This window comes from Mastigoproctus giganteus, chromosome 9, assembly GCF_048544385.1.
Source record: "Mastigoproctus giganteus isolate SK-2022 chromosome 9, ASM4854438v1, whole genome shotgun sequence".
In the NCBI taxonomy this organism is placed as follows: domain Eukaryota; kingdom Metazoa; phylum Arthropoda; class Arachnida; order Uropygi; family Thelyphonidae; genus Mastigoproctus; species Mastigoproctus giganteus.
In genome coordinates, this window is record NC_143583.1 from 45,344,850 (window position 1) to 45,369,184 (window position 24,335).

At 36.9% G+C, this 24,335-nt stretch overlaps 1 protein-coding gene across 1 annotated transcript in view; it reads left to right on the forward strand.

Annotated features, from left to right (window-relative positions):
* Positions 1–24,335, forward strand: part of PolE1 (DNA polymerase epsilon catalytic subunit 1) — a 650,197-nt gene that overhangs the window by 83,004 nt on the left and 542,858 nt on the right. The window contains 1 exon segment of the mRNA XM_090380641.1: positions 7,338–7,448. Coding sequence (XP_090236767.1) covers positions 7,338–7,448 — 111 coding nt within the window.

Here is a 24,335-nt window from a genome sequence, read left to right on the forward strand (position 1 = left end):
TAATGATGTAGATAAAGAGCAGTAAATATCAATTTATTATGTACATCCCTTTCATCCAAGGGATCAGCTGATCCATGAGAGATAACTGTCTCTGACAGAGCAACTGATTCCAGCTGTCACTGAATTTTATTAGTTAATTAGTTATCTTAATTTTATTAGTCTTCCACGCTGTATAAATCAGGTATTAAGATACCGATGCAGTTAACTGGGAAAATGGGCCAAGTGTGAATGAAGTGACTTTGAGCATAGTATGGTAGTTGCACTAGTCATGCAAGTATCATGAACATTGTCATCCTTCTGGATTGTTTATGCACAACATCATAGAGTGTATTGAGAATTGTCCAACATTTAGAAAACATCCAGTTGGTGGAATTCTGTGACTGGAGAAGCTTTTTGATGTGAGTGGCAATAAAGGATGAATAGATTTATGCATTTGAACAGATGAGCCACAATTGATCAAGTAACATGACAATATGACAGAAGTGTGTAAAGGTAATTGGAATATGTAAAGTGCTGTTTTGGATGGAGTATGGGAGCAGACAATCTTGTTGGCTGAAAACGATCAGATAGAGTGAGCATTGGAATAGTAATACAGGGTATTTTAATAATGAAAAAGGTCACCTGATCTGACAAATCTTAGTCCAGTTTGTATTATGTTGACGGCAAGATCAGAGATCAGGATATAGTGACACCAGCATGAATCAATGGACCAATTGTGCTGAGCGCTCGTTGATATGGAAGTATGGTAGAGGAGGGTTGGTGCTTTTTTTGGTCCATGTTAGAACCCTTGAAACCAGTGGATAAAAGCTGAATGCCATTTCCTACTTCAACATTATTGCTTATTCTGAATGAAAGAATACACAGTTGTATCACTTCATTCTCACAGAATAATCCACCATGTTACGAGCCAAGTTTTTGGGAATAGTTTCAGAAGTATGTAGGTGGCTTTATCATACTTCATTAGCCTGCTCAATCACTATATTTCAGTTATGTATATCTGTGTCATCCAAGGAATCAGATGCTGTGAATGACCTATTTGCAGCAATACTTGATAGATCTTTGAAATTTTCATGCCATGAAAATTTTTAATTTATGTCCCCTTCAGTGCATAATATGAGCAAGAGGTAGAATACCATAAGTATTGAGTTGCTCAAACCATTTAAGGTATTATACACCTCAATCAGATCACCTTGCAAGTGATCTGATAGATTCTGATTAGTAGAGTCGTACGATGCAAGAAACCAAGCCTACTCTTGCAAAGCCAAAAAAACCTCCTATTCACCCATCCATATGCTCTAAACGTTTGTCCACTTCTTGAATTGATTTAAGCTATTAACTTCCATATTGACAGATGGAAGTTTGTTGCAGCAATCAACTACCCACTGGCTAAAGGCAAATTTCCGCACATCTATTCGACAACTATCCTTCCTCAATTTCAGTTTATGCCCCCTCAGGTGTGTAATCTGAATAAAAGGAAGAATCCCATCAGCATTGAGCCTGCTCAATCTATTCAAAGCCTTATATATCTCATTCAGTCAGTTAGTCTCTAGACGTTTGAATTTGTAGAACTTAAGTCTTTCTTGGTAAGAGCAACCCTTTGTTTCCTCTCATCAATCTAGTTGCCCTTCTCTGTACTTTTTCCAGCAGCTCAACATCCTTCCTAAAATTAGGCTTCCAGACCTGTATACAGTACTCAAGGTGTGGCCTGACCATTTCCTTATACAAGGGAATAATCACCTCCTTATCCCTGCTAGAAAAATTCCTGTTTATCATTGATATGACACCATGAGCTACTCTTGCAGCCCGTCTGCACTGCTCAGAGAACTCCATATCTGCCTGCACAATTACCCCCAGGTCCTTTTCATTCTCTACCACTGTCAGTGTAGTACCACAGAGTTGATACGCTGCTCTGGGGTTGCTGTTTCCCATATGTAGTACTTTATATTTGTCAATGTTAAACTTCATTTGCCACCTCTCAGCCCATCTGCTCAACCTTTCCAGATCCTGTTGCAGTAGCATAGCGTCAGTAGTGTCCTTAACAACCCTGCCAACCTTTGTATTGTCTGCAAACTTGGACATTAAGCTTGATATACCATCATCAATATCATTTATAAATACAGAAAACAATAATGGACCCAACACTGAACCCTGAGAGACTACACTAATAACATTAGTCCACGATGAGCAATGTCCATCGATTACCACTCTCTGTCTTCTCCTGCTCAACCATCCCTTTATCCCTAGCAGCAATTTGCATCCAATGTGACAGTGCTCCAATTTGTGCAGCAGTCTTCCATGGGCAACAGTGTCAAAAGCCTTTCTAAGATCCAAATATATAATATCAAAGTTATTCCCTGCATCCAGTTCTTTTTTGACTGCATCATAGTATCCAATCAAATTGGTCAGGCACTTTCCCTTAACAAAACCATGCTGTGTCCGAGCTATAACTGAAGTCTTGTCCAGATGTTCCTGCAGTGCTTCTTTAACCAGTGCTTCCATTAATTTTCCTGGAACGGAAGTTAAACTCGCAGGTCTATAATTACTTGTGTCAGCCTTTGATCCTCCTTTGTGAATTGGGGTCACATTTGCACATTTCCAGTCTATGGATACCTCCTCTGAGTCCAAGGAAGCTCTCATAATTATGGCTGTGGGTTTGCTTACTTCCTTTGCTGCCTCCTTTAATATAACTGGATAGATCCCATTCACCCCAGATACCTTTCTTGTGTTTATCTTCAACAATTTCTCCTCCACTTTACTCTCAGTTATTACAAGATTATCTAGCTTACTGCCAGAGTTGAATACACCTCTGACATTCCCCTTGCTGAATAACTCCTCCTGTGTGAATGTCGATGCAAAATATTCATTTAGTTTGTTAGCTACCTGAGCAGGATCATCAACAGTTGAACAATCGATATCAAGCGGACCAATCTGATTCATCCCCTTTCTTCTAGAGTTTACATAAGTAAAGAACTCTTTGCTGTTTTTCTTTGCATCCTTTGCCAAAGATTTCTCGTAATCTGCCTTCGCCCGTCTAACCTCCTTTGTAACTTGGTTACAGATCAGCTTATATCTATCATAGGCTTCTGTGTCACATGTTAATTTATATGTATGCCATGCATTTTTCTTCTCTACCATATGTCTCATTAGTTCATCTGACATTTAGGCCTAAACCTTGAACGATATTTCTTAGTTGGTATGTAACGCCTAGTAGCTTCCAAGATAAGTTCTTTGAATGCTTCCCATTTTGAATTTGCTGTTGGTAACATCATCAGTTGGTCCCACTGTATAGAATTTAAATACTGTCTCAGACCATCGTAGTCACCTTTATGAAAGCAAAAACCTTTCCCTTTACCCCTGATGGTAGTTACCTCTTTGAGTAAATCCCACTTCAGCACACTGTGATCACTGCCACCTAGTGGTTCCTTTATCTGCAGATTCTTAATGTGTGAAGAATCACTACTGATAATCAGATCAAGAGTATTACTCCCTATAGTTGCCTCCCGAACATGCTGATGTAGAAAACAATCATCCAATAAATCCACAATACTTAATATAATAGGATTCCATCTCAGCCCCATGAACCTTTTTCACTTTTAGCTTCATTGATTTCTTTTCTAATTTCATTTCAATTATCATAAAATCATTTATTTCCCAGTTGGATTTGATATGTTATTGGTATGCCCATCCCTGAAAATTTTGTCATGTGAATGTAGATTCAAACTATTTATTCAGTCCATCAGCAACAGGATCATAATAGTTAGCCTATTCATATCTAGTGAACCAGTGTGGTTCATCCCATTCTTTTTAGTGTTAATGCAAGCAAAGAATTCTTTGCTGCTTTTTCTTCACTTTTCTAGTGAAAACTTCTCATCTGCCTTATTAGCCAGCCAACCCCCTTTAATGACTTGATCGCACATTTTTATTTTTATTAATTTATTTTTTTTTTTACTTTTGTAGATTTGTGTGCCACTGATAATTTTATATTCAACCTATGCATTTTTCTTTCTGCCACTTGTCTCATCAGTTCCATTTAGGAAATAACGTGACCAGTGGAATCCAGGTATCTATTTAGGTCTAAACATTGAACAGTAACTCTTAGTTGGTTTAAAAATCTTAGTAATTTTTACAGTTTCTTCCCGAAATGCTTCTGATTTAGAAGTTGCAGTTGATAATGTTGTTGTTTGGTGTTTAGGAGCATTATCAACTAAGGCCATATTGCTCCCAGGGATATGCGGTGGTCATTCCCTGACCTTTCTGCATTCTCCATATTTGGTGGTCACGGGCTCGAATCCCGGTCTAATCAAGAAGCGTGTGCTACGTATTGCTGTGAAGTTGATAATATTATCCATTGATCCTACTGAAAAGTATTTTAAAAACTATCCAAGACTATTGTAATCACCTTTTTAAATGCAAAATCCTTTCCTTTATCCTTGACAATAGTTTTATCTTTAAGTAAATCTCACATCAATACTCTGTGACATGTAGTAGTTCTTTCTGGAGATTCTTAGTGTATAAAGATCATTACTGATAATTAGATCAAGATTATTGCTTTTTCTTGTTGCTTCTGTAATATGCTGGTGCAGAAAGCAGTCATCCAGAACTTGCGCATTGGTTAGAATTAGCATTAGTAGAGGCATATGATGCATGAAAGCAAGCTTATGCAGAATCAGCCAAAAAAAAAAAAAAAAAAACCCGCTCCCATTTCATCCCCCCCTTTCATTCCAAATACTTGTCCAGCTCAGCCTTAAATTTATTTAGGCTATCAACTTCCACAACAAAAGATGAAAGTCTGTTCCACCAAATCAACTATCTGCTGGCTAAAGGCAAACTTCCGCACATCTATCCTACAACTGTCTTTCCTCAATTTGAATCTATGCCCTCTCAGGTGATTATTCTGAGCAAGAGGAAGAATCCCATCAGCATTGAGCATGCTCAAACCATATACACTTTATACACCTTTATCAGATCACCTCGCAGGTGCCTAGTCTCCAGACACTGTTATCTGCAAAACTTAAGCCTTTCTTCGTAAAAGAAACCCTTTTTTATATTCACTAATCTTGTTGTCCTTCTCTGTACTCATTCCAACAGCTCTATATCCTTCTTAAAATGAGGCCTCCAGACCTGTATACAGTACTCAAGGTGTGGCCTGACCATTTCCTTATACAAGGGAATAATCACCTCCTTATCCCTGCTAGAAAAATTCCTGTATATCATTGACAAGACACCATGAGCTACTCTTGCAAACCGTCTGCACTGCTCAGAAATATTCATATCTGCCTGCACAATTACCCCCAGTTCCTTTTCATTCTCTACCACTGTCAGTGTAGTACCACAGAGTTGATATGTTACTCTGGGGTTACTGCTTCCCATATGTAGTACTTTACATTTGTCAATGTTACACTTCATTTGCCACCTCTCAGCCCATCTGCTCAACTTTTCTAGATCCTGTTTCAGCAGGGGTACTGTCATTAGTGTCCTTAACAACCCTGGCAACCTTCGTATCGCCTGCAAACTTGGACATTTAGCTTGATATACCATCATCAATATCATTTATAAATACAGAAAACAACAATGGACCCAACACTGAACCCGGAGGGACTCCACTAATAACATTAGTCCATGATGAGCAGTGTTCATTGATTACCACTCTCTATCTTCTCCCACTCAACCATCCCTTTATCCATAGCAGCAATTTGTCTCCAATGCCACACTGCTCCAGTTTGTGTAGCAGTCTTCCATGTGCAACAGTATCAAAACCCTTTCTAAGATCCAAATATATGATATCAAAGTTATTCCCTGCGTCCAGTTCCTTTGTGATCATATCATAGTATCCAATCAAATTGGTCAGGCAAGACTTTCCCTTAACAAAACCATGCTGTGTCCGAGCTATTACTGAAATCTTGTCTAGATGATCCTGCAGTGCTTCTTTAACCAGTGCCCCCCCCATTGATTTTCCTGGAACAGAAGTTAAACTAACAGGTCTATAATTACTTGTGTCACCCTTTGATCATTTGCACATCTCCAGTCCAAGGAAGCTCTCATAGTTATGGGTTTGCTTACTTCCTTTGCTGCTTCCTTTAATATAACTGGATAGATCCGATCAACTCCGGGTGCCTTTTTTATGTTTATCTTCAGCAATTTCTCCTCCACTAGTCTCTCTGGTTACTGCTGTGACAGCAACAAATCCACAAGTTACACTCAATATCTGGAAAGTTAAGACATTACTTAACATGTATAGGACAGTGTTAAGAAAAAGCTGTGTTGAAATTGAGTGTCTCCAGTTTTGTGCAGACATGATAGTTTGTAATGAGAGCCTTGTAAATAAATTCAGACCTAGAGAGATTGTGAAAAGTTCATGGAGTAGTATATTTCTTGGCATGATCTCTGCTTGTTATCAGGAAAAAGTGTATCCCATCACTGTTTATACAGTGATGGAATACATTTTAATGGAAAGGGTACAAGAAGGACAATATCACTGAGGCACTGTTAGGTAGGTGTCAGAAAACTACTAGATTTTTCTAGGGGTATATAAGGCAATGTTTAGGCTGTACCTTGGGTAAAGCCTAAAAATGTTTACAAAGTAAACTAAACAGTTTAGACTGTATTCCATACCGGCATGGAAGACTCATTTTTTGAAAGATATGGGACAGGTTTAGATATGAGCAATTCAATTAGTCAGGATACAGAAGATATTACCGAGAAAGAACTTCAGTCCTGCAAATTGCAGTTCCTGTTAACCAGGCACCCATAAGGAGACTTGATTGAAGTTTTTAAGGTCTTAAATGGATTGAGTAAACTAAATTCTGATACTCTTTCTCAGACAACATAGATAAAGGGACATAAATTTAAATTGAAAAAGAATGGTTTCAGAATAGATGTGCAAAAAATTTGCTTTTAACTAGAGAGTAGTTGATTGTTGGAACAAACTTCCATCTGGTGTTGTGGAAATGGGTGGTTTGAATAAATTTAGACAAATTATTAGTGGAGATGTATTTGTAATTTGTTTTTTGGCTGATGCAGTGTAAGTTTGCTTTCTTACGTAATTTGCCACTACTAACACTAATTCTAATATCAGTTATATCTTTTGCATTTAAAGTCACCAAAACAAAAGAAAAATAAAAGAAAATCACAAAAAATACAACTGTGTTAAATTTGTTTGGATTAATTTAAAATTTTAGATTTCTTTAATTGTGATTTTGATTGCCAGTTCTAATCATTTAGCTATAATTCTAAAATACTTCTTGTAATTTTTGGCTTATTTCTTATATACAGCTTTGTCAGATTGTATTTTATGTGTAATATTAATTGGGTTTTTTACTCTTTCTTTTAATTCCTAGGGTTTTTTGATTACCAATCGAGAAATAGTGTCTGCAGATGTTGAAGATTTTGAATATACACCAAAGCCAGAATTTGAGGGTCCTTTCATTATCTTTAATGAACCAAATGAAGTAAGGGTTGTTTCCAGTTAATTTTAAAATAAGCTCTAAAACTTGAATAAATATAAAGAAACTAACACTTTATCTGATCAGGTAACAGTTTATTTATTATGAATATAAAATAAGATTCAAATACAGAATCAAGAAAACTGGCAGTCTACCTATATAGCACAGGGCAACAAGGCATTATGTAGCAGCTAGATTGGAACAGCAACCATGGAGAATTGTGTTGCATGGCAGGCCTCTTCACCCTTCCCAGTGCATGGCTTGCAGCAGAGATGAAGCACTTCTTCTTAGAATTGACTTCTGGAGGCTAGTCCATATCCAGTCAAGAACACATCTTCTAACCTCTTTGTCTTGGAACTGTTTTCCTCCTTTTGCCTCTTGTGTGGCAAGTTATAACCAGAGAATTCTGCATTATGTAGATATCTAAACAAGTTAACTATTTTATCCATAGATAAAGAAACCAGTGTTCCAAAACTTTTAGAATATTGTAATGCATAGTTATTAATTAATAAAACTATGCTCACACAGTGCAGTGTAGTGTGTTTTGTTATCCAATTAGGTTTGTTCCTGCATTTATTATCATGTCCTTCAACTCTCTCTCATTCAGATTTAAATATATTCTGTATGTTTGAATCTAATTTAAAATTTTAAATTTAAAAATGCTTTTAAAATTAGAAAATATAATAGTTTTGTACTTGTTTGTGCTTATTACAAAGAATATTCCTATTACAATTAGTAGGAATCAAGAACATGAAAGTCAACTGGTGATGTGTTTACTTGCTTTTTCCCAAGTGCTCATTGTGAAATATGTGTGTGGCCTTCAGATTGATTTGTTCATGGTATTAAAGAATAAAGATGTGGCCAATGAGTATTTGCAATTTGATTGCATTGTTAATTACTTATACAGCAGTAAATTCTGTAAATAATTATATCAGAGGAATATAATATATTATTATAACACAGGAATATTATAATTGGCACAGGACTAGGCGTACACATTTGAAGACAATGAAATTACTTAGTATTATTATTAGTACAGTAGAACTTTGATTGTCTGTCAGTCTCTGTTAACCATCACTTAACCCCATTACACCATAATGCATTGTGATATTGGTGCCATATATCACTCAGTCTTTGTTTACAACTCACTGTATATGGTTGTACTTTAACCTCTTGTTTCATATTTTAATAATTTTTATTTAGTAAACCCATTGAAATAACAGAGCAACGTAAGAGAGTAGTGTTCAGATTATCACAAAAAATTGAAATAATCAATCGTCTAGGAAAAGGTGAAAGTGCTACAAGTATAGCATCGGTTTATGTAATAGGAAGAACAACAGTAAATGATATAAAGTGTGATGCAGACAAAATTGAAAACTCCGTGTCAAAAATGGAAACCATTGACAATAATGTTAAAAGTCATAAAACAATGAAGCCCGCTAAAAATGAACAATTGGATGCTGCAATGTTTCAATGGTTTGTTCAGAAACGTAGCCAAGAAATTCCATTGTTGGGATCTATAATAATCGAAAAAGCCATACTATAAGACATACTATAACTTCTAAATGTCGAAAAAGCCATTGAAATCAATAAAAAACTAGTTGGAGATCCTTCATTCAAGGCTAGCTTCGGATGGCTGGACAAATTTAAGTTTCACTGTGGTATTCAACAGTTGTCGATCCAGGGTGAGAAGCTAAGTCGCAACAATTTCTGTTTATCGTGAAAAACTACAAAAGGAAATAGCTGACGAAAGTTCAGTTAAAGACCAAATATACAACTACGATAAGACTGGCCTTAATTGGAAGGCACTACCTCAAAAGACACTGGCCTCAATGACTGAACATATGGCACCGGGGTATAAGATGCAAAAAGATCACATCACTATAATGGTATGTGCTAATGCCAGCAGTAGTCATAAATTGCCTTTGGTTGTTATAGGAAAGCCAAAAAAAGCCTAGATCATTTAAAAATATTAATTTAAATGCTTTGCCAGTTAAATATTCTCACAAAACAACATGTGGATGAGCCAAGATATATTTCATGATTGGTTTCATAAAATATTGTGTAAGATCACATTTGGCATCAAAAGCTTTACCACAATATGCAATGCTACTGATGGACATGTGCCTACTCATCCCATACACGTATATGATTTAAAAAGCGATGATGGCAAAATATCATGCCACTTTCTGCCAGAAAACATGACATCTCTCATTCAACTGATGCACCAAGGCGTGATTGAGAGTATAAAAAGTCGTTATCACAAAATGTTGATTCAAAAACTTGTACTGGCAGATAATAAATTAGATGTGATAGAGTTTTGGAAAAGCTACACTATAAAAGATGCAATTTTCAATATCGCTGATGCTTGGAATGATGTTCCAGTTCAAACAATACAAAGAAGCTGGAATAATTGTGGTCAGAAATATAGACAGCTGATACAGAAACCATTCCAAAAGAAACTGAAATTTTGCAGTTAATGTTCCTGGTTTTAAAAATATTTCAATGGGGAAGTAAATGGTTGGCTGGATATGAAAAAAATGGACGTCGGATGCGAAATTTTAGATGACAATGAAATTGTGCAAAGAGTGATGACAATTTAGGATGATTCTGAAACTGAAGAAGAAAAAGCTGCTGCTGATGGAACAATAAACATAATTAGTACTGTGAAGCTGAAACTATGTTGTCAAAGTGCATTGAGTGGGTTGAGGTACAAGAAGAAGCAGATGCTACACAAGTGTTACTTGCGTAGCATCTGCTTCTTCAAAATCCTTCATAAAAAAAGATTTGTCAAAATCCTTCTGACATCCTTTTGACGGAAGACCACAGGAGGCATTGAATGGAGCCTGTTGGGAATGGTGGGAGGTGTTTTAACAAGATCATTAATACATGAGCTGGAAGAAAAATGGGATGCTAGCAGGTCAGCTTTATCCTTGGCTGAAGTGACAACAGAACCATCTGGTTTGGACAGAGGTGGGAGTAGAGATGGGCAAAAGTTGTGGCCAATAGCTTTGGCAAGAGACCAGAATGCTTGGCTACCATTAGGGCAAGAAGCAAGTTTCCTACTCTTAGCCTGTTCAAACCCTAGTTTAGACTGATTAATAACTGCTTTACAATTGTTGCGAGCTTTGGTGTAGGCAGAAAATGTAACTGAAGAATTAGAAACAAGCCAATTACGATATGCAACGTTCTTCTCTTGAACAGCCTTAGCACATTTATTGGAAAACCAAGGTTTAGATAAAGGATGAGATTTTAAAGTGGAGTGTGGGATAAAGGATTCCATTTCTGCAAGAATAATTTCACTGACATGATGTGAGCAAATGTTGACATTAGAAGTTTTGAAACAGTAATCCGACCAAGGAAAATAAGAAAAGAAATCTCGCAGGTCATCCCATTTTGCATTCTTGTAATGCCAAACAACACGAGATTGGAAATTGCCATGAGATAAAGGCTCCATTGGAGAAGAGACAATCACCAAGTTGTGATCTGAAGTGCCTGAAGGACCTCTCACTTTGACCTTGTACTTAGAAGGGTTGTTTATGAGAAAAAGATTAAGCGTGTTGACTGTATGATTAGGATTGTCCAGTATTCTTGTAGGTAAATGAACAATCTGTGCAAGGTCATTAGTAATTTCAAAAGCCTCAGCATCTCAACCAGCTGGGTCGGTGTGACTAGAAAACGGAAGCCAGCTGGAGTTGTGAACATTAAAATCACCAAGGAAAATTACCTCACTGTTAGGAAAGTTGGACTGGAGAAAGTCAAGTTGCAAAGAGAGGAAGTCAAAGAGCTCCAAGTGATTAGTGGAGTTGGAAGAACAGTAGAGACAACAGGCATAGCATAATATGAAATAGATTTTAAAAGCATTGTCTTGTATTTTGAGCAAATAACAGAAGAGAATAATGCAGTGATGTTACTTCTCAAGATGACCTACAGTTACGGAAGTTCATTTTAACCTTGAGTATTAAGACTGTATTGTTACAGTTGTTAGGCTCATAAAATATTGTTGTCTACCAAATTCATAGGATATGATTGTTCTCAATTTATTAAATTATTTCATAGATCATGTAGCTTTCATTATATTAAATATTTGAAGCAGAGAAGTTATTTTCAGTGTTGTGTTGAGGAAAAAAATTGAAATAAGTTCTTCAGAATAAGTGATAATTTTAAGTTGAAGGATGATATAAGCCTTCAACTATAATTTTAAGTTGAAGGATGATATAAGCCATTATTTAGGTGGTGAATTTTACCAAAGCAAGGATTCTCAAATTTTATTATCTTGAATCAAGTATGCTCCAATTTTGGTTCAAATTATGCCCATTTGCTGTACCTCTCTGAGTTGGGTGGGTGGGTGGGGGGGGTGGCTGTTTTAAGTGGTAGAATTACATTATGGACTATATTTTTTTTGCTGGTGGGCCATCAGCCAGTTGTTCTCAAGATTCTCAGATCTGAAGCAAATACTGCAAATTACTTAGTATATTGGTCCATTTGCTAATGATAAGCAAATAGACTGGAGCAATTCATTGCAAAATCTTGATATGACATTAGTTGGGCTTTCAGAGAAGCTGACAATAAAGGGCAAGTTGAAGTTATGGAAGATTAAATTGAATGAAGGAAAAGCTTAGTTTTTTCTTATTGACTTTCACAAATTTCCTGGAAAGCCATTTGGTAAATTATTCATAGAAATTGATTGCTACAAGTATATTAGAAGAGGCATATGATGCAAGAAAGCGAGCTTATACAGCATTAGCCAAAAAAAAAAAAAAAAAAAATCCAACTTCACACATCCATTTTCTCTAAAAGTTTGTTCAGTTCTTCCTTGAACTTATTTAAGCTATCAACTTCCACAATGACAGATGGAAGTTTTTTCCAGCAATCAATTACCCGCTGGCTAGAGGCAAACTTCCGCACATCTTTTCTACAACTGTCTTTCCTCAATTTGAATTTATTCCCCCCCCTCAAGTTTGTAATCTGAGCAAGAATCCCATCAACATTGAGCCTGCCCAAACCATTCAAAGCCTTATACACCTCAATCAGATCACCTCACAGGTGCCTAGTCTCCAGACGCTGCAATTTGCATAATGTAAGCCTTTCTTGCTAAGAGGATCCCTTCACTCCCCTCACCAATCTTGTTGCCCTTCTCTGTACTCATTCTAACAACTCTACATCCCTCCTAAAATGAGACTTCCAGACCTGTATGCAGTACTGAAGGCATGGCCTAACAATTGCCTTATACAATGGGATCATCATAATCAGCCATTTTCAATTCACTGCAGGATGAAGGCCTCTCAAGCAACTTTCCAGTTCCTTCTGTTTTGTGCAATGGCCATAAATTTACTACCCACAAACTCATGAATTTCATCTGTCCATCTCTGTTGTTGTCTTCCAGGTTTTCTTTTAGCTCCTCTTTGGTACCATTGTGTTATTTTCTTAGTCCATCTGTCATCATGTCTTCAAGCCATGTGTCCTGCCCAAGACCATTTAATTCTTTAATTTTGATAAGAACGTCCTTTACTTGAGATTCTTGCCTAATCCATGTGTTTCTCTTTTTATCTAACAGTCTGATTCCCAATATAATTCTTTCCATTCTTCGCTGTGTAGTTCTTAGCTTCTCTTCCATTCTTTTGGTGAGTGCCCAAGTTTCACTTCCATAAGTCATGGTGGGGAGTATACATTGGTTTATTATTTTACGTTTCAGATAAATTGGGATATTGCTCCTCAGTATCTGACTATATTTCCTGAATGCTGTCCATCCAAATTTATTCTTCTCTTGACTTCCATCCATTTATCATTATTACAGCTAATGACTGGTCCCAGATAAGTATATGACTACACCTTTTAAATTACTGCTCCTTCAATGATTATATCCCTTTCTGTGGTATACTTGTATCTCTCCTTGTCGAACTCTTTTCTCAATTTTAAATTTATTACTGTCTTTGTCTAGTCTAATAAAGGAGGTAGCGTTCTCATATATTTTCTTCAAAATCATAATATATTAGCATTAGTAGAGGCACATGATGCAAGAAAGCCAGCTTATACAGCATCAACCAAAAAAAAAAAAAAAAAAAAAAAAAAAAATCCCATTTCACTGATCCATTCATTCCAAATGTTTGTCTAGTTCTACCTAGAATGTAGTTAAGCACAGATGGAAGCATGTTCCAGCACTCAACCACCCACTGGCTAAAGGCAAACTTCTGCACATCTATTCTACAACTGTCTTTCCTCAGTTTGAATCTATGCCCCCTCAGGTCTGTAATCTGAGAAAGAGGAAGAATCCCATCAGCATTAAGCCTGCTCAATCTATTCAAGGCCTTATACACCTCAATCAGATTGCCTCGCAGATGCCAGTCTCCAGAAGCTGCAATTTGCAGATCTTAAGCCTTTCTTCATAAGAGCACTCCTTTGTTCCCTACACAATATGGAGTATCTATGCCTTGTCTTTACAGTGCCGGAAACATTGCCTTATGCTGCGTGGAGTCAAATTCCTTTTTATAATCCACAAATGCCGGACATAATGGTGTTTTTTATTCATTTTTCTCCATTAGCTGTGATAATACGTGAAGGTGATCCATAATTGAGAATCCTGTCCTAAAGCCAGCTTACTCTTTCGGTTGATTGTCATCAAGTATTCTTTCTAATATGTTAGTAATGACCCTTGTGAACATCTTTTAGATGTGGGATAACAAACTAATTGGTCCATAATTTTCAATTTCTAATTTATCACCTTTCTTATTCAGCAAAACTATGATTGCATTATTCCACCACTTAGGTGTCACACCTTTTCTAATGCATTTTGTGAAGAGGCTTGCCAGTTTTTGTGTCATGTCTCTTCCTCCCAATTTTAACAACTCTACAGTAACTTCATCTTCCCCCATGCTTTCTGATTCTTAATTTTCTTCAACATATGTTCTACCTCATCAGGAAGGATATCGGGTATGTCGCATTTGTTACTAATTTGTGATCCATCTTCCCCCACTGCTGGCATCATTCTCTTGCTCCTTGTATAATTCTCTATAGTAGTCTTCTACTATTTGAATTATGCCTTCTTTGCTATTTATAAGTACATCTTCTGTGCTCATTGCTGCTGAAGAACAAGTTTGAGCTTCTGCACACTTTTTTGTTTTAAATCTTCTTTTGGCTTTGCATAACTCAGTATACTCAATTTTATCCTTGTCAGTGTTTATCTTGCTCTTCATTTGTTGTCTTCGGTTCATCGTGACAAGTGTTTCTTGACTAGTTTTTTCTTCTTTAAATTTCTTTTTACCTATAGGTTTCGTGGGCTTTATCTCTTTCGTAAAGTCGTAATATTCCTTGTCAGTATCTTGGTCCTGAGCAGTCTGCAGAGCTCAAACTTGTTCTTATGCTCCAGTACATACTGCTTTTTCTGCTCTTCTGTTATCTCAGAGACCTTCACATTATTTACTCGAGTCAGTTTTTTCCTTTCTTTTCTTGTATCTGTATCAGGTGTGCATCTTACCATTCTGTGATCACTTTCAACATTTACCTTGTTCAGGATGGTAACTTCATTCACAATATATCTTCTGTTAGTGAGGATGAAGTCGATTTCATTAGTTGTTAATCCATTTGGACTCTTCCATTTCCACTTTCTGTTCACCCCTTTTCTTGAAAAGTGTTCATTACTGACATTCCTTGAGATTCTGCAAATTTCACAAGTCTTTCACCTCTTTCATTTCTTTCACCAATTCCAAAATTTCCAATAGTTCCCCTTTCTGCACTGTTTTGTCTCTTTCCAACTTTAGTATTGAAGGCCCCCATAATGAAAGTGTAGTGGGTTTTCTGTCATCTAGAAGACTCAATTTCGGTGTACATTTCTTCAGCCTCTTCATCATCATGGCTTGATGTTGGCGCATAAATAATTATAACCTTTAACTTGTACCTCTTAGAAATCCTGAGTAGTAGTCTTTGACACCCTTGGTGATGTACTTTTGAATTCCAAAATGTTGTTTTTTATATCTTTATATACCAGAAAGCCAACTCCACCTTCACTCCTTTCACCGGTTCCATTAGTGTACAGCAGATTTCCACTTGATAAAGTTATAAGTGATTCATTTTTTCTTCTTGTTTTAGCCAAACCAATGATAATCCAATTCACATTTTCTAATTCCTTTTCCAGCTCTAATATCCTATCTTCACTGATGAGTGATCTTACGTTGTAACAGACCAAGGTCAGTTTCCATGCGTGGCAGCCTGGTTGTACCCAGAGATCCTTAGCACTCTCTGCTTCCACTCTGATCATCTCACTTCCATAAGCAGGGAGTGAAAGCCGCTCGGGACTGAGGGCTACTTGTCTCGTTGTTGTTATTTGGTTTTTTTAGGTGCATTAGCAACTAAGGCCATGTTGCTCCGGGGATATGCGGTGTTCATTCCCTGACCTTTCTGCATCCTCCATATTTGGTGGCTCACGGGTTCGAACCCTGGTCTAATCAAGAAGCGTGTGCTACGCATTGCTGCTCCTGCTCACCTGGCTACAGAGGCACCATTTGTTTCGTCATGCTGTCATGTGCTGCAGGGTTTGGTCTTTTCCTCTTTACGCTGACCAGGCATCTTGAAGAGAACCACTCTACACGTTCGTTGCCACCTAAGTGACGTAATAGGTCTTACCCTTGAGAAGGTGTACATGAGTGGATTTTAGGTAGGCAGGCCAACTGGACTTCTCCTAAATCTTCTGAAATAGAAAGATATTGGATCTATCAACGTTTTAGACTTAAGTGTCTGATAACAGACACAATGCCTGTTCTCCTCCAAGCCCCTTGGGGATAATGGGATAATCACCTCCTTATTCCTACTAGCAAAATTCCTGTACATCATTGACAATTCCCCATGGAGCTGCTCTAGGAGCCTGTCTGCACTGCTCAGAAAACTTCATATCTGACTGCAAAATTATCCCCAGGTCTTTTTCATTTTCTACGATCCTGAGTGTTGGTACTTTTCTCTGGGGTTACGACTACTCTTATAAATGCAGTACATTGCATTTATCAATGCTGCACTTCAGTTGCCACTTCTCAGCCCATCTGCCCAGCTTTTCTAAATCTTGTTGCAATAGTATATTCTCATTTCTGTCATTAACAACCCTGACAACCTTTGTATCGTTTGCAAACTTGGAGATTAAGCTTGATATACCTTCATCAGTATCATTGATAAATATACAAAACAACAATGGGCCCAATACTGAACCCAAAGGGACTCCACTAATAACATTAGTCCATGAAGTGGAGTGTTCATTGGTTACCACTCTTTGTTGTCTCCACTCAACCACCCTTTCATCCATTGTTTCAACTTGCTGTTAATGCCATACTGCTCCAATTTATACAGCAGACTTCCATGTGCAACTGTATCAAAAGCTTTCCTGAAATACAAATATATGATATCAAAATTATTTTTTACATCCAGTTCCTTTGTGACTACATCATATTATCCAATCAAATTTGTCAGACAAGACTTCCCCCTAAACCCATGCTGTGTCTGAATTATTACTACAGTGTCTAGATCGGTGTTTCCCAACCTTTTTTTTACCATGCCCCACCTAAGTCTTTCTAAAATTCTGATGCCCCCTATGTAACATATACATATTTTTTATATTCAAAAATTGAATTATTCCCTAAATGAAGCCTAATTACAACTTGTTCAGGACACAAGACTTAGGTTTTAGGAAGAAATCATTAGGAAATTATTAAGAAAAAACAATAAGTAAATTTTCAAAACATATCATAGACAACTAAAATTCAAGTACAAAATAATTTATATGAAAGATTTTTCTTAATATTTTAATTTTTTAAAATTATTATTTAATTGTTTAATAATTTCAACATTCCATGTGAAGTCACTTCTAGATGAGTGAACTAAATTTAGTGAGACCCTTGTGCTTGAAGCTTGCCGCAGAGAGATTTTATATTGGGCTCCAATTTAGTCAGCTTCAGTCTCAAGTTTCCCCATTTTGTGATATCCAGTCGATTTCTTTTCTTTAGTAACAAATCATTTGTGGCACTAAATCCACATTCAGCTAAATATGAAGATGGAAATGGTAACAATAGCTCTCTTGCAAAGTTCGTTGAATTTGGGTATTTAATTTCTGTTTCATCACAAAGCCATGCCATCGCTCCTTTTATATTGAATAAAGTTTTAACTGACTCATCATTTTGCATTTCTGAGAGTTCTTGGTACTGCATTGATACATCAGACAAATCCACTAACATTGGTTGCATCATCCAGGTTGGAAAATCAATTTGTTTTAAATCAGAAAACCTTTCTTTTAAATCAGCGGACAGAATTTTCAGATGATCGACAATAACAAGTACGGCGGTATCAGTCACTTCACATTTTTGCAGCCAACGAAACTGTTCAAAATTTTTGTTACAAATATATTTTTGACATAATTCAATAAATGTAATGAAACCAGATATCTTCGCTTTTGTATTGACAAGAGTTTTATTTGTTCGTTGAAGTTGTTTATTTAATATATTTAGTTTTTGAAAGATATCGGCTAAATAACTCACAAATGCTTTACCATCGACCATTAACAGATGCTTCATTTCAGGTTTGTCAATTAAAAAGTCACTAATAGTATCAAATAGTTCCATAAATCTTTTCAAGCAGTTCCCTTTCGACAGCCACCTTACTTCAGTGTGAAGTAAAAGTCTCACATGGTCTGCATTTTGTTCTTCACAAAAAAGCTTGAAGAGATGCTCACATTTGGCATTAGCTTTAATAGCATTGACACACTTTATAACTGATTTTAGTACTTCATTAAGAACAGGCGAAATATTTTTAGCTACCAAGTTTTCCCTATGAATAACACAATGCACAAGAAGCATTTCTGGATTCTCATCTTTCATCAATTTTAAGCAGCCATTTTTCTTGCCCATCATATTAGGAGCATCATCTGCAGCACAAGATGTTATATTTTTCATTGGTATATTATTGTCATCTAAGTAATTTTTTAGCTTATTATATGTATCTTTGGAGGTAGTGGTGCTCTCTAATGATTTACAGAATAACATTTCTTCAGCAAAATTACCTTTATCAATATATCTTACATAAGTTATCAGTACCGCTTCACTGTCTCTCAAAGTTGATTCATCCATTTGCACTGAGAATTTTCTTGTTTACAGCTTTCCAACAAGTTGTATTTCAATATCTTCACTCATTTCATCTATTCTTCTGCTAACAGTATTGTTATTGAGTGGCATAGCTTTCACGTCTTTGTCATCTTTTTCCAGAACTGTTTTAAGAAATGCTGATATTGATGGTTTGATTAAATTCTCTCCTATAGTATGATTTTTCCCAGATTTAGCAATGAGTAAACAAATTTTAATCTGAATTTACATGAGCATTATGTTTCGCCTTCAAATGCGCCTCAAGATGACCTCGCTTCATTTATTCGTTGGTCAAGCATAAAAAGGTGACCTTTGATCGTGGACAGCGGGTACGAAACCAAATTTGAAGTATTCCTCTGAATACTGATGAACTTTTTTTTTATTTGCACTACTTATTTTACTGTGCAACTGAAATAAATAAATATAAGATAAATCAAAAACTAAAAATAAACTATGCATTAAAGTTAATTTAATTTTATTTTAATATATAAAAATTAATTATTAGTATGCTTTTTGAATGAATAAATCACACAAATTACTGAATTTGGGCTATTAAATCTATGGTCTCTGTGAACAAGCAGATTAGTCTAATTTGTCAAAAATGAGATAAGTGCACTATAATAAAGTATTTATTATTTACTATTATGTGACATGCAGATATCTTCGTTATTGTAGTTTTAGCGTGAGTAATAAATATTTGTATATTCGAATATATGCATGTTTATATGAGAGTGTGAAGTTTATTTTTCCTCTCCTGCAAATTCGAGTTTTTGGACTTATTTGCTTATTTACTGAGACCACAGAAATATATATATACGACAAATACATACCATTGTGTATCACGGTTCTTCATTAATAATAATTGTGTGTGCAGACAAAGTAACTTTTTATTTTAATCTGAGATCGTCTAACCTATCCAAATGTACAGTCACGACGCACAAACGAGCATTTGTATGAAAGGAATTACCTATTTCATATAACATGCGGAGTTTGCGGTAGGCTACAGTAGACAACCACTTTGCTTGCGCATTGTGCATGCCATAAGCAATCGTCCAATACAGTATGTACTATTCCTTCACTAGGCATAGTAAGCAATACTCTCTGAGCAAACTGTAGTTGATATTACTCCAAACTTTCAAGTGCGGCTCAATAGAAAGCACAACATTTAACAAATGCTTATTTCAAATTGAGATACCAGCAATTCTTCTTTTGTACAAATTAAATCATAGCAGGCAGTTGTTTTAAACTCTAGACGAGCAATTTTTGAAATGATCCCCTGAACAATCAAATTTCCCCCATGTGGGGTGTGGGACCAACTTTGGGAAACACCGGTCTAGATGATCCTGCAATGCTTCTTTAACCACTGACTCCATTATTTTTCCCAGAGCAGAAGTTTAACAAATATGTCTGTAATTACTCATGTCACCCTTTGATCCCCATTTGTGAATTAGGAATAAATTTGCACATTTCCAGTCCATGGGGACTTCTCCTGAGTTCTCCTGAGTCCAAGGGTGCTCTCATAATTATTGCTATGGGTTTGCTTATTTCTTTTGCCTCCTCCTTTAATATAACTGGATAGATCCCATCCACCACTAGGTGCCTTTCTTATGTTTAACTTCAACAATTTATCCTCCACTTTGCTCTAGTAGTAGTAGTGGCATGTGATGCAAGAAAGCAAGTGTATGAGCTTATGCAGCATCAGCCAAAAAAAAAAAAATCGCACCATTCCCTCCAAATGCCTGTCCAGTTCCTCCTTAAATTTATTTAACCTATGAACTTCCACAATGACAGATGGAAGTTTGTTCCAGCAATTAACCACCCGCTGACTAAAGGCAAATTTCCACACATCTATTCTACCTCTGTCTTTTCTTAATTTGAATTTATGCCCCCTTAGGTTCGTAATCTGAACAAGTGGAAGGATCCCATCAGAATTCAGCGTGCTCAACCCATTCAAGGCCTCATACACCTCAATCAGATCACCGTGCAGGTGCCTAGTCTCCAGCCACTGCAATTTGCAGAACTTAAGTCTCTCCTTGTAAGAGGATCCCTTCATTTCCCTCACCGATCTTGTTGCCCTTTTCTGTACACTCTCAAGCAAATCTACACCCTTCCTAAAATGAGACCTCCAGACCTCTCAGTTATAATAAAATCATTAGGCTCCCTGCTAGAGTTTAATAAGCTTCTGTCCTCAACTCCCCTACAGAATTCCTCATGTGTGAATGTAGATGCAAAGTACTCATTCAGTTTGACAGCTATCTGAGTAGGATGATCGTTATGAAGTGGACCAATCTGATTCATCCCCTTCCTTCTAGAATTTATATAAGTAAAGATGTCTTTGCTGTTTTTCTTAGCATGCTTTGCCAAAGATTTCTCGTAATCTGCCTTTGATTGCTGAAATTCCTTTGTGACTTGATTACAGACTAACTTATATCTACCATAGGCTTCTGTGTCTCCTTATAATTTATATGCATCCCATGCATTTTTCTTCTCTGCCACAAGTCTCATTAGTTCATGTAACATCCAATTAGAACCGAACTTTGAACAGTATTTCTTAGTTGGTATGAAAAGCCTTGTAGCTTCAAGATTAATTCATTGAATGCTTCCCATTTAGAATTTAATGTTGGTAACACATCATATGGTCCCACTGTATAGAATTGGAAAACTGTCTGAGACCACTGTAGTTACTTTTACTACACTTCTGATCATATTGTCTAGAATAGTGTTTCTCAATCTGTGTGCCGCGACACATTAGTGTGCTGCGAGTATGCTTCATGTGTCGAGGAAAATGCAAATAAAAAAAAAATAATAAATCCAAGTTTTATAATAAAAATTAATTCAAATAGAAAATTTGTTTATTTACACTGCACTGATTCCAGTCCTTTCCAGCAGTCAATGTGATGTCACATTTTGATTCCTAGTACTAGATCTGTTCACCTTTAATCCTTTATTCACCTTTTGATTCCTATAAGTAGATCTGTTCACCTTTATTCAGCCATTCTTATCACTTGAGGGTCTTTCTCGGGCACCCTGCAGTTGTATATGTGCAACTTGGAATCAGCATAATAAAAAATTTCCTTTGTGTTTTTTTTATGTAAACCCCAAACACGAGAGGTGTTAGAACCTATAGTACTTAGTACTGTGCTTGGTTTGGGGGTTGAGAAGACGAAAGAAGATATTTGTTGACATTGGACTTGAACTTCTGTAGACTGTAATTTTCAGGAAATACGTATGAAGGAAGATTGTTCCAGAAAACGGCAGTTGAATGAATAAACGAGGAAGATGAAAAGTTGGTTCTGTGAGTTTGAAGTTGGACAGTAAATGGATGTTGGACAGTTGGCTGGTAGCGGCACGTGTTCGGACTGTTTTGAAAGAGAGCGCAGGAATTATAGAAGCTAATTCAGAAGAACAGTGCCCATGGAAGTATCTGTAGAAGAGGTATGCAGCAGAACAGTATTGTCTATGAGACAGCGAGTGCAGAGACTGTTAGAGATGAGTCATTAATTAACCTAACTGCCCTCTTCTGAATGGAATCAAGAAGCCTGAGAGAGGTTTTGGGGGCACCACCCCAGATGTGGGAACAATATTCCATGGCAGGGCGGATTTGCGATTTATACAGAGTGAGCAGCTGTTTGGAAGAAAAGTAATGCCGAGAGCTAAAGAGAAAACCAAGTCTTTTAGATGCAGAAGAAGCAATATTTGTAATGTGCTTGTGCCAAGAGAGATTAGAAGTCAGGGTAATCCCCAAAAGAAATATATCATTTTGCCTAGAAATCGTAGTGTCACTAAAGATAAGCATAGGAGCAGAAGAATCCTTTTTGCGAGATATAAGACAAGACTGAGTTTTAGAAGGGTTGAAATCAACTAAGTTGTCTTTGCCCCGATGGAAAATTACCTGAAGATTGGCATTTAAGGAATTGGTAGCAGATTTTCGAGAAGTTGAAGCTGATTGAGCAGGACAATCTTTCTCAAAATGGAAAGTGGAATGCAATGTGCTATAATCGGCAAAGCTATGGATAGGATTTCCAGTCAATGGAAGAAGGTCATACAAGGGGAAAAGAGAGGGGGAAATAATATACAAGGGGAAAAGAGCGGGGGAAAGAACTGAACCTTGGGGTACACTGGCATTAGTGGAGAAGTTAGAAGACAGAGAGCCATCTACCATCATCCTCAGTGAGCAATCAGAGAGAAAACTGGATAACCAATTACTAAAACAGTTGGCAAACCATAAGATGGAAGCTTGTTTAGAAGACCTTTATGCCAAACACGATCGAAAGCCTTTGAGATGTCAAGAGCAACTTATGTTTCACCGAGCCTTTCCATTGAAGTAATCCATAAATGGGTACCATAAGCCAGAATATCACCAGTAGATCGACACTGACTGAATCCATACTGGCGATCGTTGATCAGACACAAGGTTTCTAAGTAGTTTAGGAGTTGGCGGTTAATTGATTACTTCATTTCTTTGGAAAGAATAGAAGTAATTGCAATGGGATGATAATTGGATGGGAGGGATTTGTCACCCTTTTTAGGAACTGGCTGGATATGAGCAAATTTCCAAGCAGAAGGAAAAACACCTTTGGAATAAGAAAGTGAAAAAAGGCGGCAAAGAATAGGAGTAAGTTCAGGAGCACAGGTTTTGAGAACAAGTGGAGAAATTCCATCGGGACCTGGAGCTTTCTTAGCATCAAGATTCGTCAAAATCCTTCTGACATCCTTTTGACGGAAAACCACAGGAGGCACTGAATGGAACGTGTTGGGAATAGTGGGAGGTGTTTTACCAAGATTGATAATGCATGAGTTGAAAGAAAAATGGGATGCTAACAGGTCAGCTTTATCCTTGGCTGAAGTGACAACAGAACCATCTGGTTTGGACAGAGGTGGGAGCAGAGATGGGCAAAAGTTGTGGCCAATAGCTTTGGCAAGAGACCAGAATGCTTGGCTACCATTAGGGCAAGAAGCAAGTTTCCTACTCTTAGCCTGTTCAAACCCTAGTTTAGACTGATTAATAACTGCTTTACAATTGTTGTGAGCTTTGGTGTAGGCAGAAAATGAAACTGAAGAATTAGAAACAAGACAATTACGATATGCAACATTCTTCTCTTGACAGCCTTAGCACATTTATTGGAAAACCAAGGTTTTGATAAAGGACGAGATTTTAAAGTGGAGTTTGGGATAAAGGATTCCATTCCTGCAAGAATAATTTCACTGACACGATGTGAGCAAACGTTGACATCAGAACTTTTGAAACAGTAATCCGACCAAGGAAAAGAAGAAAAGAAGTCTCGCAGGTCATCCCATTTTGCATTCTTGTAATGCCAAACAACACGAGGTTGTTAATAGCCATGAGATAAAGGTTCCATTGGAGAAGAGACAATCACCAAGTTGTGATCTGAAGTGCCTTAAGGACTTCTCACTTCGACCGTATACTTAGAAGGGTTGTTTGTGAGAAAAAGATCAAGCGTATTGGCTGTATGATTAGGATTGTCCGGTATTCTTGTAGGTAAATGAACAATCTGTACAAGATCATTAGTAATTGCAAAAGCCTCAGCATCTCGACCAGCTGGGTCGGTGTGACTAGAAAATGGAAGCCAGCTGGAGTTGTGGACATTAAAATTACCAAGGAAAATTAACTCACTGTTAGGAAAGTTGGACTGGAGAAAGTCAAGTTGCAAAGAGAGTAAGTCAAAGAGCTCCAAGTGATTAGTGGAGTTGGGAGAACGGTAGAGACAACAGATGAATTTGACACAATGAGGTAGAGAGATTTTAAGCCAGAGAAGATCAA